The sequence below is a fragment of the Telopea speciosissima genome, chromosome 1 (genome assembly GCF_018873765.1).
Source record: "Telopea speciosissima isolate NSW1024214 ecotype Mountain lineage chromosome 1, Tspe_v1, whole genome shotgun sequence".
Taxonomy (NCBI): domain Eukaryota; kingdom Viridiplantae; phylum Streptophyta; class Magnoliopsida; order Proteales; family Proteaceae; genus Telopea; species Telopea speciosissima.
This window is the reverse complement of record NC_057916.1, coordinates 60,527,657-60,543,477: the sequence shown is the minus strand read 5'-3', so window position 1 is coordinate 60,543,477 and position 15,821 is coordinate 60,527,657. Positions and strand designations below refer to the sequence as shown.

The 15,821-nt window shown below is 39.4% G+C and overlaps 1 protein-coding gene across 3 annotated transcripts in view; it reads left to right on the top strand.

Moving 5' to 3' along the window:
• LOC122669090 (NAD-dependent malic enzyme 62 kDa isoform, mitochondrial) overlaps positions 1–15,821 on the top strand; it is a 97,080-nt gene that overhangs the window by 6,097 nt on the left and 75,162 nt on the right. For all 3 annotated transcript variants that reach the window (XM_043865766.1, XM_043865755.1, XM_043865746.1), the window contains exons 3-5: positions 9,830–9,948; positions 10,131–10,298; positions 14,728–14,856. In XM_043865766.1, coding sequence (XP_043721701.1) covers positions 9,830–9,948; positions 10,131–10,298; positions 14,728–14,856 — 416 coding nt within the window. The remainder of the gene's footprint in view (positions 1–9,829; positions 9,949–10,130; positions 10,299–14,727; positions 14,857–15,821) is intronic.

Here is a 15,821-nt window from a genome sequence, read left to right as displayed (position 1 = left end):
CCATACTATCTACCATGCAATGACATCTACGTCTTGGTCACCCGTCTCTACTCTCTACCTAAACTCCAATTAATGGTTCCTAGTTGCAGGTCCACATCTCATTTTGAATGGGAAGCCTGTGAACTTGGCAAACATCACCGTGCCTCCTTTCTTGCATGTACTAAACCTAGAAGTTCTTCATTGTTTTCTTTAGTACATTCTGACATTTGGGGTCAAAATTGTAATATGTTAGGATTTTTTTACTTTGTTAGTTTTGTGGACGATTATTGTTGTTCCACATGGGTTTAACTGTTGAAGGACCGGACTCAATTTCTTACTGTATTCAGAAATTTTTATCAGGAAATAAGAATTCAGTTTTGACACATCCATAAAAATTTTTCGGTCTGATAATGTACTTGAGTGCACTTAAACTGAGATTTCTGATTTTTGCCTTACTCATGGTATTATTCACTAAACTAGTTACTCATACACTCCACACAAAATGTAGTGACCGAACGCAAAAATAGACACTTATTGGAAGTGGCCCGGTCCATTATGCTCCACATGAATGCCCCCAAACGTTTTGGTGTGATGCTGTCCTTACTGCTTGTTATCTTATCAATCGTATGCCGTCATCTGTTTTAAATAATAAAATTCCTTTTCCCGTTCTTTACCCAGATATATCCTTATTTTCCTCTTCACCACATGTTTTTGGCTAGGTATGTTTTGTTCACATTCTTCAACCTACCATTGATAAAATATCTCCGCGGTCTATTAAATGTGTTTTCCTTGGTTACTCTCTAACTTAGATAGGGTATAAATGTTTTGATCCGGTTTCTAATAAACAGTTTATTAGTGTTGACGTTGACCTTTTTTGAAAGTACTCCTTATTTTTCTCGCTCTTCTATACTGTCCACAGTGAACAATGAAGATCTTTTAGGTCATCCCTTACCTATGATCATTGCCATCCCCTCACCTCCACCGGTCGGGTCTATCACCGTCTCCAACGTTGACTATCAACCTTACCATCCACCACTACTACTATACCAGCCCCCGCTGTCCCGACCACCGCAACTGGTTCACTACACTCTGCTCCTAGTGTTCTAGATCTGTCATCTACTGCATTAGAAGTTGCTCCTCCTGACACTCAATCTGATTCTGATGCTGAGGGCTCCATCGACTTACCAGTCGCTGCCCATAAAGGTACTCGCTCTTGTACTCAAAATTCCCACAAATCTTCAACTGTTTATCCTATTGAGCAGTATGTTTCCATTTCTCATATTCCATCCCACTATCACCCACTTGTTTCCGCTTTATATACTAACTTTATGCCTAAAACCAACCATGAGGCATTTTCTTACCCTGGTTGGAAGGCTTCCATGGATACTGAGATGGATGCTTTATTATCTAGACATACTTGGATTCTGGTTCCATTACCTATTGGGGAGGATATTGTCAAGTGTTGGTGGGTTTATACCATCAAATACAATCCGGATGGCTCTGTTGAGCGGCCTAAGTCCCGTTTGGTTGCTAAAGGCTATACTCAAACATACAGTGTTGATTACTTTGAGACTTTCTCGCCTGTTACCCGCTTGGATTCAGTTCGTATTCTTATTTCTTTGGTTGCTATGTTCGACTGGCCCTTATATCTGTAGTTATCAAGGCAGAAAGGTGACAATGGCGTTTTAGAGGGGCAAAAATCAAGGTGACACCCCCATGGTGGCAAGGCGTTGAAGGCGACCAAGGAGCTTGGATGCCATGGTGACACCTTGATAACTATGCTTATATCAAATGGATATAAAAAATGCTTTTCTCTATGGTGATCTTCAAGATGAGGTGTATATGGAGCAACCTTCAGGGTATGTTGCTTAGGGGGAGAATTCTACCAAGGTTTGTAAGCTTTTTAAGGTAATTTATAGGTTGAAACAATCTCTTAGAGCATGGTTTGATAAGTTCAGCTCCATTGTCACTCAGGTTGGGTTCTCATAGTGTTATTCTGATCATTTTGTCTTTGTTCATTGTCAAGGTTCAAAGGTGGTGGTGATGGTGATGGTGGTCTATGTGGCTGATATTATTATATCTGGTAATGATGCTTTTGGTACTGCTCAAGTTAAATCATATCTTCATCGATACTTTCAGATGAAAGACTTGGATGTTCTCAAGTACTTCCTTGGTATTGAGGTTTTGTGAAGCAAGAAAGGTGTTAGCTTATCTTAAAGGAAATATGTCATTGATCTTCTGATTGACACTGGAATGCTTGTTTCCAAACCAACAGATACTCCCATGGATCTCCATCAAAAGCTTGGGTCCATTGAGAGTGAGGATTTTTCAGATGTTCATCGGTATAGAAGATTTGATGGAAAACTCATTTATTTTACTGTCACTCGCCCAGATATATCCTTTCCTGTTAAAGTTATTAGTCAGTTTATGCAACATCCAAAAGAAATTCACTGGGATGCTACTTGCCGTGTGTTGCGATATCTAAAGGGTGCTCCTGGTGAGGGTCTTATTTATCGGCCAATCGGAATGGTAATCTAGTTGGGTTTTCTGATCTGATTGGGCTAGTGCTGATGATGATAGGCTTTCTGCTACTGGTTATTGTACCTTTGTTGGTGGTAATTTAGTCACTTGGAAAAACAAGACTACTGTTGCTCGGTCGAGTGTTGAGTTGAATATCGAGCAATGACACATACTACAGCTGAGTTGATGTGGGTAAAATCATTGTTCCAGGAATTGGGGTTCCCTATCATTCAACCTATGAAGATGTTTTGTGATAATCAAGCTGCTATCTATATTGCAAGTAATCCAGTGTTTCATGAGAGGACTAGGCACATTGAGGTTGATTGTCATTTTGTTCGGGATGCTGTTATGAAGAAGTTGATTTACTCCATTTGTTTCAACTACTAATCAGCTTGGTGATATGTTTACCAAGCTGTTATTTCTACCTACCTTTCGTAGGAGTTGTTCCAAACTAGGTCTAGGTGATTTATACGCTCCAGCTTGAGGGGGGAGTGTTAAAGTGTATCGAGCTCATAGGGAGAAGGGTAATCTCGATTAGAATATTCCATTATTCTGATCAAGATTCCCTCCCTTGTGTGCCTCTTCTATTTTGGTTATTGTTAGGAGACATTAGTCCTAGCTCTAATTTTTTTGTTTTATAAATTTTCCTATTTGTAACTAGGATTCCTAATCATATTAGGAATCCCCCTTTTTGGCTGTAATCTATTCATATAAATACAAGCAATTTGAGGGAGACTGTCAAGTTCGGTCCTGCTTGACAGTTCTCCTCTCTTCTCTTCTTGTCTCGGTTCTGGTTTTCTTTTATTGCATTCTGTTACAATATATATGGAAATAGTCAAGAAACATATGGAAATGCTTAGGATATGCAAAATATAATTTTGAAGCATAAAACACTATAAATAAGTAAAAAGTAAAATATATCATGTATAAAAAAGGAGAACAATGTACGGCGAGACAAGTATATTCAATTGGTTATATAGAAAGATGAGGTATCTGTTAGAGTTATTAGTTCTCATGTACTAGGGGTATTTCTGGGACTAGATATTAACTAGTCTCCTTATTATGTAATTTCTTCTTTTTCTTTCTTTTTACCCTTTACCTCCCTAGGGAGGTTGAATGTAATATGTCAAGATATCATATTTGAGTAATATAGGTGTGGAGGGAGAAATCCCAAAATACACAACTTACAACCGAGACTCTTTCTTCTCCTTGTTCTTCTCCTCTTCTTCTTCTTCGTCTCCTTCTTCTACTTACACTCTCAATCTCAATCTTAACTTGGTATCAGAGCGCAGGTTTTGAGAGTCGTATCCAATCTCCCTCTCCCTTTTTTTACCTCTCTTTGGAATCCAAGAACATAAGGGATTCCAAGGAAGAGGCTCTGATGTAAACCGCTTGTTGAAGGAGTCTGGAATAGGTTATTTTCAACCTATTCAAGTTAGTGCTGCTGCCTCTTGAGCTACTTTGAAGCCCAGATGAAGTTTTGGAACTCACCCAGCAGTTTCTAGGTTTTCCGCCAGGTTCCTGCTGCAGATCTTGTATCTCCTTTTCTCGGGCTGTGTTTGGATCATGGAGTAGCTCTTTAGGATCGTTTTTGAGCCCTATCTATGCTCCTTATGCTTGCACTTGATGGATATGAAGCTATTTGGAGCATAATTCATTCTCGTGTGACCTCTGTTTCTGCCCAGGTAAAGCTGAGACTGATATTTGGTTCTTTTTCTTGTACTTGGAGTACAGTAGGCCTCTCTCTTAGTTGAGAAATATTTATGGACATCTTGTCTAAAGTCTTGCAACAGTATTAAGTGTTTTTGTTGCTTGGAAAGTGTGTGGGTAAAGACTGCTCCAGCCTATGCTATTTTTCTTCCTGCTGGAATTTTTTTTTTCCTCTTTTGCTGGAATCATTTCTTGGGTTGAGTGTGTACTCCCCACTTGTTGTTGGAACCCTTGTGTATGGTCAAGTGTTCCTTTCCTTATACTATGGTTGATTCATCCACATCTGGTCTTGGTTCGGCTGATTCACAGCCCACTCCAACAGCTCCTCGGTTGGTTTATGAGAACACCCATCTACAGATCTCCTTTGTGCAGCTTGACGACACTAATTACTTGGACTGGTCACACTCTGTGAGGCTTTCTCTTCGAAGCAAAGGGAAGCTTGGGTATATTACAGGTGTCATTAAGGCCCTAGACCCCAGTTCACCTGCCTATGGAACATGGGAGATAGAAAACTCTACAGTGATGACCTGGTTAATCTTCTCCATGAAACCTGAGATTGGGAGAAGATTTATAAGAAAAGAAACCGCCAAGGCAATTTGGGATAGTGTCACTCTGACCTTTGACAGAGTGGGTGACTCTGCCAAGGTTTATCAGCTTCACCAGAGAACTAACTCAATGAGACAAGGTGACAAGACCATTTCTGAGTACTACAATGCTTTTCTTGGTCTTTTGGAGGAGTATGACCACTACAGGGACCTCCAGTTGACTAACCCAGAGGATGAAGCCAAAGTACATTGGACCTTTGAAAAGGAGTGTGTCTTCTCCTTACTTGGTGGTTTGAATCCTGACTATGAACCAATTAGGCTTCAGATCTTAGGCCGGGTTCCCTTTCCATCTCTTAGTGAGGTCTGTAGCTACTTACAGAGTGAGGAGACTCGACGTACTACTATGGCACCAACATTTGTTCCATCTCTTGAGCGGTCAGCCCTTAATATGAGTTCCTTCCGAGACACCAGTGGGGGTGGTAGAGGCTAAGGGCCTAACCGTGCTGAAGATAGGGCAGTGGAGCCAATTGGTGCTAGTGGAGTTGGTCGCGACAGGTTCAAATGTGATCATTGTGGGAGGACAGGACACACCAAGGATAGGTGTTGGTCTCTTCATGGTCGCCCTCCTGGCACTTGTGGTCGTGGTGGCCGTAGAGGGGGAGCTAGAGCACATTCTGTGATGACTGAGACAGATGCTCCACAGGATGACTCCACTTTGGTAGATGCGGTGTTTCGCAGAGTTATGTCACAGCTGAGCACATCTCCTGTATCCACAGTAGCCAGTTCTTCATCATCCTCAGCTTTACAGGTCTCCACCTCGGCCTTCTCTCGCAGCCCGGTCTTGGGTCATTGATTACGTGCCACCGACCACATGACCGAGTACGTCCCATTACTATGATTCCTATACCATTTGTTCGGTAAGGATAAGGTTAGGGTAGCCGATGGTTCCCTTTCCTCCATCTCTCCGTAAGGGCGTATCCCGTTACACCGTCTATTTCTCTTACTTCTGTCCTTCATGTTTCTAACCTTACTCTTAATCTTTTATCTGTGAGTCACTTGACTAAATCTCTGAATTGTTGTGTCACCTTTTATCCTTCTCATTGTCTTTTTCAGGATTTGGTGACGAAGAGGATTATTGGTAGTGGACGTGAGGAACAAGGCCTGTATCTTTTTTATCCTTTTTTGCCCACAGCTCAGTCCTATATATGTGGATGTGATGATAGTAGTTCTGTGGAGTCTGTTATGTTATGGTACCGCCGTCTTGGCCATCCATCTTTTGTTGTAATGAGGAAACAATTGCCTCACTTATTTTCTTCTGTTGCTTCTTCTCATATTTTTCAATGTGAACCATGTATGTTTGCCAAACATTGTCGTTCCTCTTATCCATATCATGGTAATAAAACTGTTGTTCCCTTTCATATTGTGCATACGGATGTTTGGGGACCTTCTCCTACTACTTCCTTATTTGGCTATCGTTACTTTGTGTCATTTATTGATGATTTTTCTCGTGCTACTTGGACTGTTCTCATGAAGCATAAGAGTGATGTTTGTAATGCATTTCAAACCTTTTATCAGATGATCCTTACTCAGTTTGACACTCGGATCAAAATTGTTCGGTCCGATAAAGGGGGTGAATACATGTTTGGTGGCCTCCAAACCTTCTTTTCTAATAATGGCATTATCCATCCCCAACAAAATGGGGTTGCTGAGAGGAAAAATTGCCATTTATTGGAGGTCACCCGTAGTCTCTTGTTTGGCATGAATGTCCCAAAGACCTTCTGGTCTGCTGCCCTTCTCACAGCTTCTTTTCTCATCAACCGCATGCCAACCAAACTTCTTGATTTCAAATCTCCCTTGGACATTTTATCTCCCAAGGTTTCTGCTTTCTCTCTTCCTCTTAGAGTCTTTGGTTGTGTCTGTTATGTGCATGTTAACAAACCTGCTCGCACTAAACTTGATCCTAAAGCCCTTAAGTGTCTATTCCTTGGGTATTCTTCAACTACTAAGGGTTACAAGTGCTATCACCCTTCTTCTCGTCGGTGCATTATCTCCAAGGATGTCACCTTCCTTGAATCTATTCCTTTCTTTGCTCCTTCTCAGCATCCTCTTCAGGGGGAGCATTGTGGGAGTGAACAGGCTGCTGACTACCTTCACTCTCCTCTCCCTATCTCCCCTTTTATGTTTGACATTGGAACACACAAGACTGTGGAGACTGTGGATGTAGGTAATATGGGTGATCAATCACAATTAGGTGTGAATACAGAATTGGTGGTTGAGAATGATTATGGTAAGGAGAAGGATTACCACATTACCTACAAAAAGGGTGAAGGCTTGCATAACAGAGAAAAGCAGATCTACTAAGAGTCCTCTTTGGATCCAGATCCGCATCCCTCTCAATCAGGTGACTCTCATTCTCCTCCATCTGATTTAGAGCTTCCTATTGCTGTTAGAAAAGGGAAAAGAACTTGTATTAATCCTATAACCCAGTTTGTCTCTTATAATGCTCTTTCTTCTACAAGTATTACCTTTATTACTGCTCTCTCTACAGCTTCTATTCCAAGGAATGTTACTGATGCTATGTCTGACCCAAAGTGGTGACAAGCTATGTTTGAGGAGATGATGGCTCTTGAGAAGAATGGCACTTGGCAGTTGGTTGATCTTCCTAAGGGACGTGTCCCAGTTGGATGCAGATGGGTCTATACAATCAAATATAAATCCGATGGTACTGTTGAAAGATACAAAGCAAGGTTAGTAGCCAAAGGGTACAGTCAGGTCTATGGGATTGATTATCAGGAGACATTCGCTCCAGTAGCTAAGCACAACTCCATCAGAGTTCTTTTATCTCTGGTTGCCAATAAAGATTGGCCTTTATATCAGCTCGATGTGAAGAATGCCTTTCTTCATGGTGACTTGGAAGAGGAATTGTACATGCAACCCCCACCGGGCTTCAGAGTACCCTCAGCTGAAGGGAAGGTGTGCCTCCTCAAGAAGGCACTATATGGGCTCAAACAATCTCCAAAGGCATGGTTTGAACGCTTTCGACAAGCTATTCTTCAGAATGGGTATTCCCAGAGTCAAGCAGATCACACTCTCTTTACCAAGCAGGGCAATGGCACCATCACAGCTCTCATTGTTTATGTTGATGATATTGTAGTCACTGGAGATGACATGACTGAGATAGATAAACTGAAAAGCTACTTGGCTAAATAGTTTGAAATCAAAGATCTGGGCCCCTGGAAGTATTTCTTAGGCATTGAGGTATCAAGGACTAAGAAAGGAATCAACATATGTCAACGAAAGTTTGTGTTTGATTTGTTGACAGAGACAGGGATGTTAGGATGTAAACCAACAAGTTCTCCTATTGAGCAGAATCACAAACTAGGAGAAGATTGTGGTTCTCCTCTTGTTGATGCAGGAAAATACCAGAGGCTGGTTGGGAAGCTTATTTACCTTTCTGTGACACGCTCAGATATCTCCTATGCAGTGGGAGTAGTGAGCCAATTTATGCATGCCCCCAAGAGTGGTCACTTAGATGCTGTGTATCGTATTCTTAGATATTTGAAATCATGCCCAGGGAAAGGTTTGTTGTATTCCAGGCACAACCACCTGAGAGTGGAAGGTTTTACTGATGCTGATTGGGCTGGCTCTATCACAGACAGGAGGTCTACCTCCGGCTATTGTACCTTTGTGGAAGGTAACTTGGTTACATGGAGAAGCAAAAAACAGCCGGTTGTAGCTAGATCCAGTGCCGAAGCAGAATTTAGAGCTATGGCTCATGGAGTGTGTGAACTTATATGGTTGAAAAGACTTGTTCAGGAATTGGGTTTTGGCACTGCAGGTCCTATGAGGCTCTACTGTGATAACAACGCTGCCATCAGTATTGCCCACAATCTTGTACAACATGACAGAACCAAGCACATTGAAGTGGACTGACACTTCATCAAGGAGAAGATTGACTCTAGCTGTATTTGCACTCCTTTTGTTAAGACTGGTGATCAACTAGCTGACATTTTCACCAAGGCTCTTGCCTCTCCTCACTTTAGCTCTCTTCTATGCAAGCTGGGAATGCATGATATTTATTCTCCATCTTGAGGGGGAGTGTTAGAGTTATTAGTTCTCATGTACTAGGGGTATTTCTGGGACTAGATATTAACTAGTCTCCTTATTATGTAATTTCTTCTTTTTCTCTTTTTACCCTTTACCTCCCTAGGGAGGTTGTAATGTGTCAAGATATCATATTTGAGTAATATAGGTGTGGAGGGAGAAATCCCAAAATACACAACTTACAACCGAGACTCTTTCTTCTCCTTGTTCTTCTCCTCTTCTTCTTCTTCCTCTCCTTCTTCTACTTACACTCTCAATCTCAATCTTAACTGTATCTTATATAGTTACATGTACTAATACCAAAATTTGTATTAGGTACCGTGACGGTACCTTAAAGATACGATACATATCGGTTAGTATCGAAGGATACTGAAGGATACTGAAGGATACTTAAAACCTTGGGTGCATATTCATTGTATCAAAACACTCTAAAGAGCTCCCTTGCTGCAATGTTCTTGAAGCTAAGTTTTGGTGTAGAAGGCAGCTCTTACGACAGGATGAGCCATCTGGGATATTCGAGGGTGTTGCAGGTGGGAGGTAATATCTTGGTCCTTTCAGCCTACGAACAATCCAAAGGTGAATTTGTAGGAATGATTTTTTTTTGATAAGTAGGCCCCAAGGAGAGTTGAACTCTTGATCTCTTGCTTGTGGGGTGTGGTCATTGCCAATTGAGCTACTATGAATTGTTGTTGAAGGGAAGATGAACTTGAGGGTGCATTATGCAATTTTTTCTTTTGTTTTTTGTTCCCCATATACTGTTAGGCTGTTATGTTTATGTGCTAGAAGTGTTAGTACACATGAATACATGATCATTTATAACACTTGAACCATGGAGTAAGAAGAAACATTCGTTACATTTCTGGGAATTTAGATTTGGATTTTGTGATATAGGTCATGTTGCTTTCTTAATATAGTTGCATTATCTTTCCGTTGTTCCTTATGATTAGTTTTTTAAACCTGTTCATTCACAGTGGTAGACTTGAAAAGGCTTGAAGTTCAAGCAAGAGATGGACCATCAGATCCATATGCTTTGGCCAAGTGGCGGATACTCAACAGGTTGCATGACAGAAATGAGACAATGTACTATAAGGTGAGCTTGTGACTTTCCATTATTTCGTTGTTCATATTTCTGATGACAATGAACTTTTAACAATTACCAAAGAGAGTGTCTCTGCTTATGCTATAGACTTTGCTCTGCCAACATATTATGTTTGACCATCCTAGTCTTGCTTTACTGTATTCTTGAATTGACAGCCTCCCTTGATTTGACAGGTTTTAATAGACAACATTGAAGAATATGCACCTATAGTGTATACACCAACCGTTGGTCTTGTTTGCCAGAAATACAGTGGCTTATTTAGAAGGCCGAGAGGGATGTATTTCAGTGCAGCAGACCGTGGAGAAATGATGTCAATGGTTTATAATTGGCCAGCTGATCAGGTTATGAGACAACACTTGTATTTTTCATGGAAATCTATTTATGGCACATGCATGCTAGCAGCTTCAACTACTTTATTGTTGTGCTGAGGCCCCATGCTAATTAATTAAAATAAAACAAAATTACGACACCCTATAAGTTCTATGTCAGATACTATTGCTTACTATTGTTTCACATACAAGTGCTTTCACCTTTTGCTGCTGGGGAGGATTCTGTTTTGGTAGTCACTACGTTCTGTCTGTATAATTCATCTTCCTGAAAGTATCTTGGATTTGCATCCTGCTTATTTTGAAAGTGGATAGGAAGAACTGAACAGATTGATTTTCTTCTGTTTGGTACCGACTGACATCAAGTTTTGAAGGATAGAAAAGGCATCTTAGATTTATCAATGAATGACGTACAGTGTTTGAAATTTTTCTTTAAACCTTTGTCAGAAAGAAAAGACAGATTGATTCGTAAACTGTGGTAGTTATGCTGATTCATAATTGAAAAGCAGCAATCAACTTCTGTAATTGCATTTGTTTCATTCTGAAACAACAATGTCAAATCCTGTATAACTGGTCAATTCAAATTAAATTTTCATCATGCTGATACCTTGTCTAACTGTTTCATGCACATGCCATGCTCTTTTTTAAATCAATTTTGGCTTTACATATGATATTGTTTCAAGCTATTGCTTGTCTACTGTTTATGTGATGGAAGTAAGAGGAAATGGCTGGACCTTTGGAGCTGTCTGCATTGTCTATTTGCTTGACAGAAATGAAACTGTAGGGTAGCTGATGACACATACCTGCAAAGTAGTGCAGTGATGGACTTCTTGTCATCAATTAGCTCTGGTCCTTGATTTGTTGAATTTTAGTGGAATCAGGCCTGATACTTCGCTTGAAACATGGAGTAAAATTTGGTTTTGATGATTATCCTGATTCATTTTCCTTACTTATTGCAGATAATGTTTCCTCATTGAAATTATATATTCTATTGTCCCCCCTCCCCCCCCCCCCCTCCCCCAAAACGGAAAGTTTCTGAACCCTTTTAGTTTGCTATCAGGTAACACATTTTTATATCCATTAGGATAATATTTTAGCATCCAACTTGCAGAAAAGAAATGGACAGGACAATAATCCTGTGATTTTCTTAAGCGACTTTGACTCTATACTGGAACCAAGGTTTCAAGAAGTGTTGAACTGGCATACGTGTCATAGTTGTCATGGCACCAAGGCAAGTCATGTAGACGTGTAGTGACAAGTTGCCTTTGACACCTTGGAGAAGCCAAGGTGCCCCAGGAGAACACCAAACGTTACATCCCAGGCTGTATTTTCCATCTTATGAGTGTAAATATAATGTAGGGTTTTTATACAGGTTAAAATATAGAAGATAAGAGGGGTGAAAGTGAGATTATAGAATCATATGAGGCTAGAAATGAGAATTATTGAAATTTATAACATGTGGAGAGGTAGATAATCAAGTTTTGTGTCTGGGAGCCTGTGGCGTAAGGTGACTAGTTGCCTTGGACCTCACAGGGCACAAGGCGATGCCTAGCTGCCACCTTGATAACTATGATACATGTTTTGGATTCGCCATTTATTTGTTAAATTTCTGTAATCCGTTTAGTTGGTATTGGACCTTGTTTTTTCTTGAAGTCTTTTCAATAATTTTGTTTGCCTAATAAAGATAACCGAAAAGCTAGCTTTTGTTACTTTGTTTCTGTAATGAATTTAATTGGGAGAAGAGGAATACTTGGGATTCTCCCTTACTCAAGGGGCAGAAGTGGATATAACAATTGACTTTTCTGTTCTAGAAGATACTTCACTGAAAATTTAGTTTTTTGCGCTTTTCTTTTTTGAGAAAAAAACTAACATTTTTATTTATTATTTTTTTTTGGGGGGGGTGATCTAGGTAAAATCAAGAAGGTAACATGGATATTTAAACAACTGACAAAAAGGATGAAGGCTTTCTGTTGCATGATGCAGGGAATTGAAGCGATTTAGGGCTTCTCTGTGAAAATTAGAAAGGCTTCTACGATGTTTCCAGAAGGTTGAAATTATGATCCAAAAGATAGATTTTATCAATTTTGGAATGTGAATGAAAAAATAGGAATCAAATATATCAATGTTGGAAGTAAAAATTGAGAATAAAATCTAAAAAACTAGTACTAGGATTCAAAAGCTAAAGCATAAAAACTGGAAGAGTACGAATTAAGAAGTGTTCACTCACCTAAAATTTTGAGGTACACCTTTCTTAAGAGAAAATCTTGAGACAGGGCTTTATGAGTATGTTGACATGAGGTGGCTCATCTAAGACTAGTATGTGTAGAACCTGCAACATTATCAAAAGAAGATTCTAATAAAATTAATTTCTTGCCATTGTGTGTGTGTGTGGGGGGGGGGGGGGAGAAGGTGGAGTGAAGTCATAGAAGTGCTTGTTTAAGTGAAACAAGCCTTGGGTCGGGTTCTATATGTGTTGGGTCTTTGATCCAATAGATTTTCATTGTAATGGGCTACTTTAGTGGGCCAAAAATAAGGGTAAGAGCTAGGACTGCGAGATTAGTCAAGTACGATTAGTTTAGAGTCTTTTTTATGTTAGAAATTAGCCAAGTCCAGTCCTATAATTATTAGGATTTTGAGCCCAGATTGCATTCTAAGTCTATATTCTATTTTTAGAGTCTTAATTTGAGAAGCATTGTCAAATACTAGTCCGTTTTGACTAATCTAAGTAGTAGTTTGAATTCCAAATCACTTTAGGATTGTTAGTCAGTTTATGAATTTCATATATAGATATAGTGGCGTTTGCCCTTAGACATGAATTTATGAAATATAACAGTTCAGTTTTTTTCTTAATTTTGCTGCTGTGGATTCCAAGTGAAGGCTAAATATGTCCTTATACATGAATTTATGAAATAGAACAGTACAGTTTTTCTCTTAATTTTGCTGCTGTAGATTCAGTAGTTTGCTTGGTGGGTTCCAAGTGAAGGCTAAGGTGAATTCCTTAGTGGAAGAGTGTTTCTCTTCTTGGGTTTTGGTGGAATCCAAAACTACTACAGTAGGACTCTTCTTAAAGTCATTTTTCTGTTAACCGAATCAGTTCGGATTTTGCAGATCAGTTCTATCGGCAGAACAGGCCCATCGATTGTAATTCTAGACTATTCTAATTTGTTTGACTGAAGCAGCAGAATTTCTCACTATTCTGGTTCTGTTTACTGCACCTGCGATCCTGCTATTTTAGTCTTCTATCAGAACTATTTTGGTTGAGGATTAGATCACATTAGTAGGCCTATCTTGATTTGGGGCCTAAATATCCAGCATAGTTCCTGATTGTTGCTGAGGGTTAATGGACTTTTGTTCTTCATCCAAAAAGAGCATAAGAAAAATATGTGAAAACTAAATAGGGCATCTTACAGAAGAAAGATTCATGAAACTCCCTTTTTTGTAAGTGGTAATTTGATTTAATAAGATTTGAGCTACTAAATATGTTAAAATAAAATAGAAACAAACGAAATAACCCAAGATCCTTGACTACTATACATGGTAGCTGGGAACAAAGAGAATGTTTCTTTTTGCTTATCGTTGTATGATCATATTTGTTCTTTTCCTTGGTATGGGTGGTAGGTCTGTTGGATACTTTCCCTTTAATCTGCTCGACTTGTCTCTATTTGTTGATAGCGTGCTTTGTGGTTCTTGGTTCTACTTTGATGTTTCCTTTCTGCTGTGACTTGCCAACAACTTATTTCATGACCTGTGCAACTTGATTTTATTTAGTACAATGAAGCAAGAGTACAAAATTTATTCTTTCATAGGCTAAGCATAAAAAAATTTCAAAGTTCGGCTCCATTTTCCTTATGGAACTTGGAATCATATGTTTTGAAGATCCTAACTTCCTAATATCAAACGTAGACGGTCATCTAAATTTGTATAGCCATTTCCCAATTTCTGCAGACCTGGAGAAGTCATGTAGGCCCCACCAACCGGGTCATCTTGACCCTATTGCTGTAATCTCTGAGCTTTGATTCCCATCAAAATTTGCTATTAAGTCAGGGAACAGGGTTTTTATTTTAAAATTTTTTCCCCAAGAGTGGTAGTATGTTCTCTGAAATGTAGCAATCTCAATATTGAAAGTTCCTGAACTAAGCATTATATGTTAAATATAATGCTTTTCAACAATGTGTACACTAAGCATTCTAATATTTTACATATAATGCTATTTAACCATATGTTATCTATGTTATCTTATACTTTGTCTCTGTCCTGAAATTAAAGTCCCTTTATGAATTTTCAGTGTATCCACTGGATTTGGTGACAACTGTTGTATTTTCTGCTTTATATTATGGCTTTTTTGCTGTAGATCTTTTGTATCAGAAGGAAAAAAAAATTGATTACTTTAGGACTGAATGCATTTTGTCAATTTATGTTATTGATGATAGTACCTTTATTGTAGGTTGATATGATTGTGGTAACAGATGGAAGCAGAATATTGGGTCTAGGAGATCTTGGTGTTCAGGGTATTGGAATTTCGATTGGGAAGCTGGATTTATATGTTGCTGCTGCTGGGATTAATCCCCAGAGGGTAAGATCTTGTTTTTCAAATCAAATCTTTTTCTCCAGCCTGCTCTGTGTGGGTGTGTTTTGGGGTAGGGGGTGGGAGGGGCTGAGTCAACCAGGTGAGCAACCAATCTCGAGTGTTGTTGGGAAACCACTAGGGAAACTCACCAGGTCTTAAAATAATAAACTAAATTATTTTAAGAGGGTAAGATCTTGTTTTTCAAATCAAATCTTTTCCCTCCAGCCTGCTCTGTGTGGGTGTGTTTGGGGGTAGGGGGTAGGGGGTGGGAGGGGCTGAGTCAACCAGGTGAGCAACCAATCTTGAGTGTTGTTGGGCAATCACTAGGGAAACTCACCAGGTCTTAAAATAGTAAACTAAACTAACCCAATAACGAAAACACCCTCCAAGGTCCCAACTCCTGTGGCTGTGAAAAAAATATGCACCCATTAGCTACAACTACTACTAAACAGTCCTTGTGGATCCAATCATCACATGTTCACCTGCTTAATAATTTCCTTATGCTCCTCTTTCACAGATCCAGTTCAAGATCCTCTGATATCTTAATAATTTCCTTATCGCCGAGTTGGTGCATTTTTTTTTTCCGACTCGAAGCCTCAACTCGGTGGGTTTTAGACCTAGTTTGGGTCTGAAACTTGGTATTCAGCCTATTTTGGGCCATTTAAACACAATGGTACAATCAGATTTTGCAAAAACAAAGTCGAAATATGAGTTTCACTTCGGACCATAGGTTGTTAGGAGTCGAGGGCGACGACATACTATAATACCCCTACTCTACACATAGTTTAGTAATAGAAAGCCATCAAAACATTCAATTAATGTAAAACAACTTAAATAAGCATTAAAAATGTTAAAGTGTACAATACATCAATCTTTAAACAAATGTTAGATAAAATGTGATATATTAATGTATTTAACCCCAACCATATCCACATAGAATTCCCATGTCATAATGTTGTACTTTTGCACAT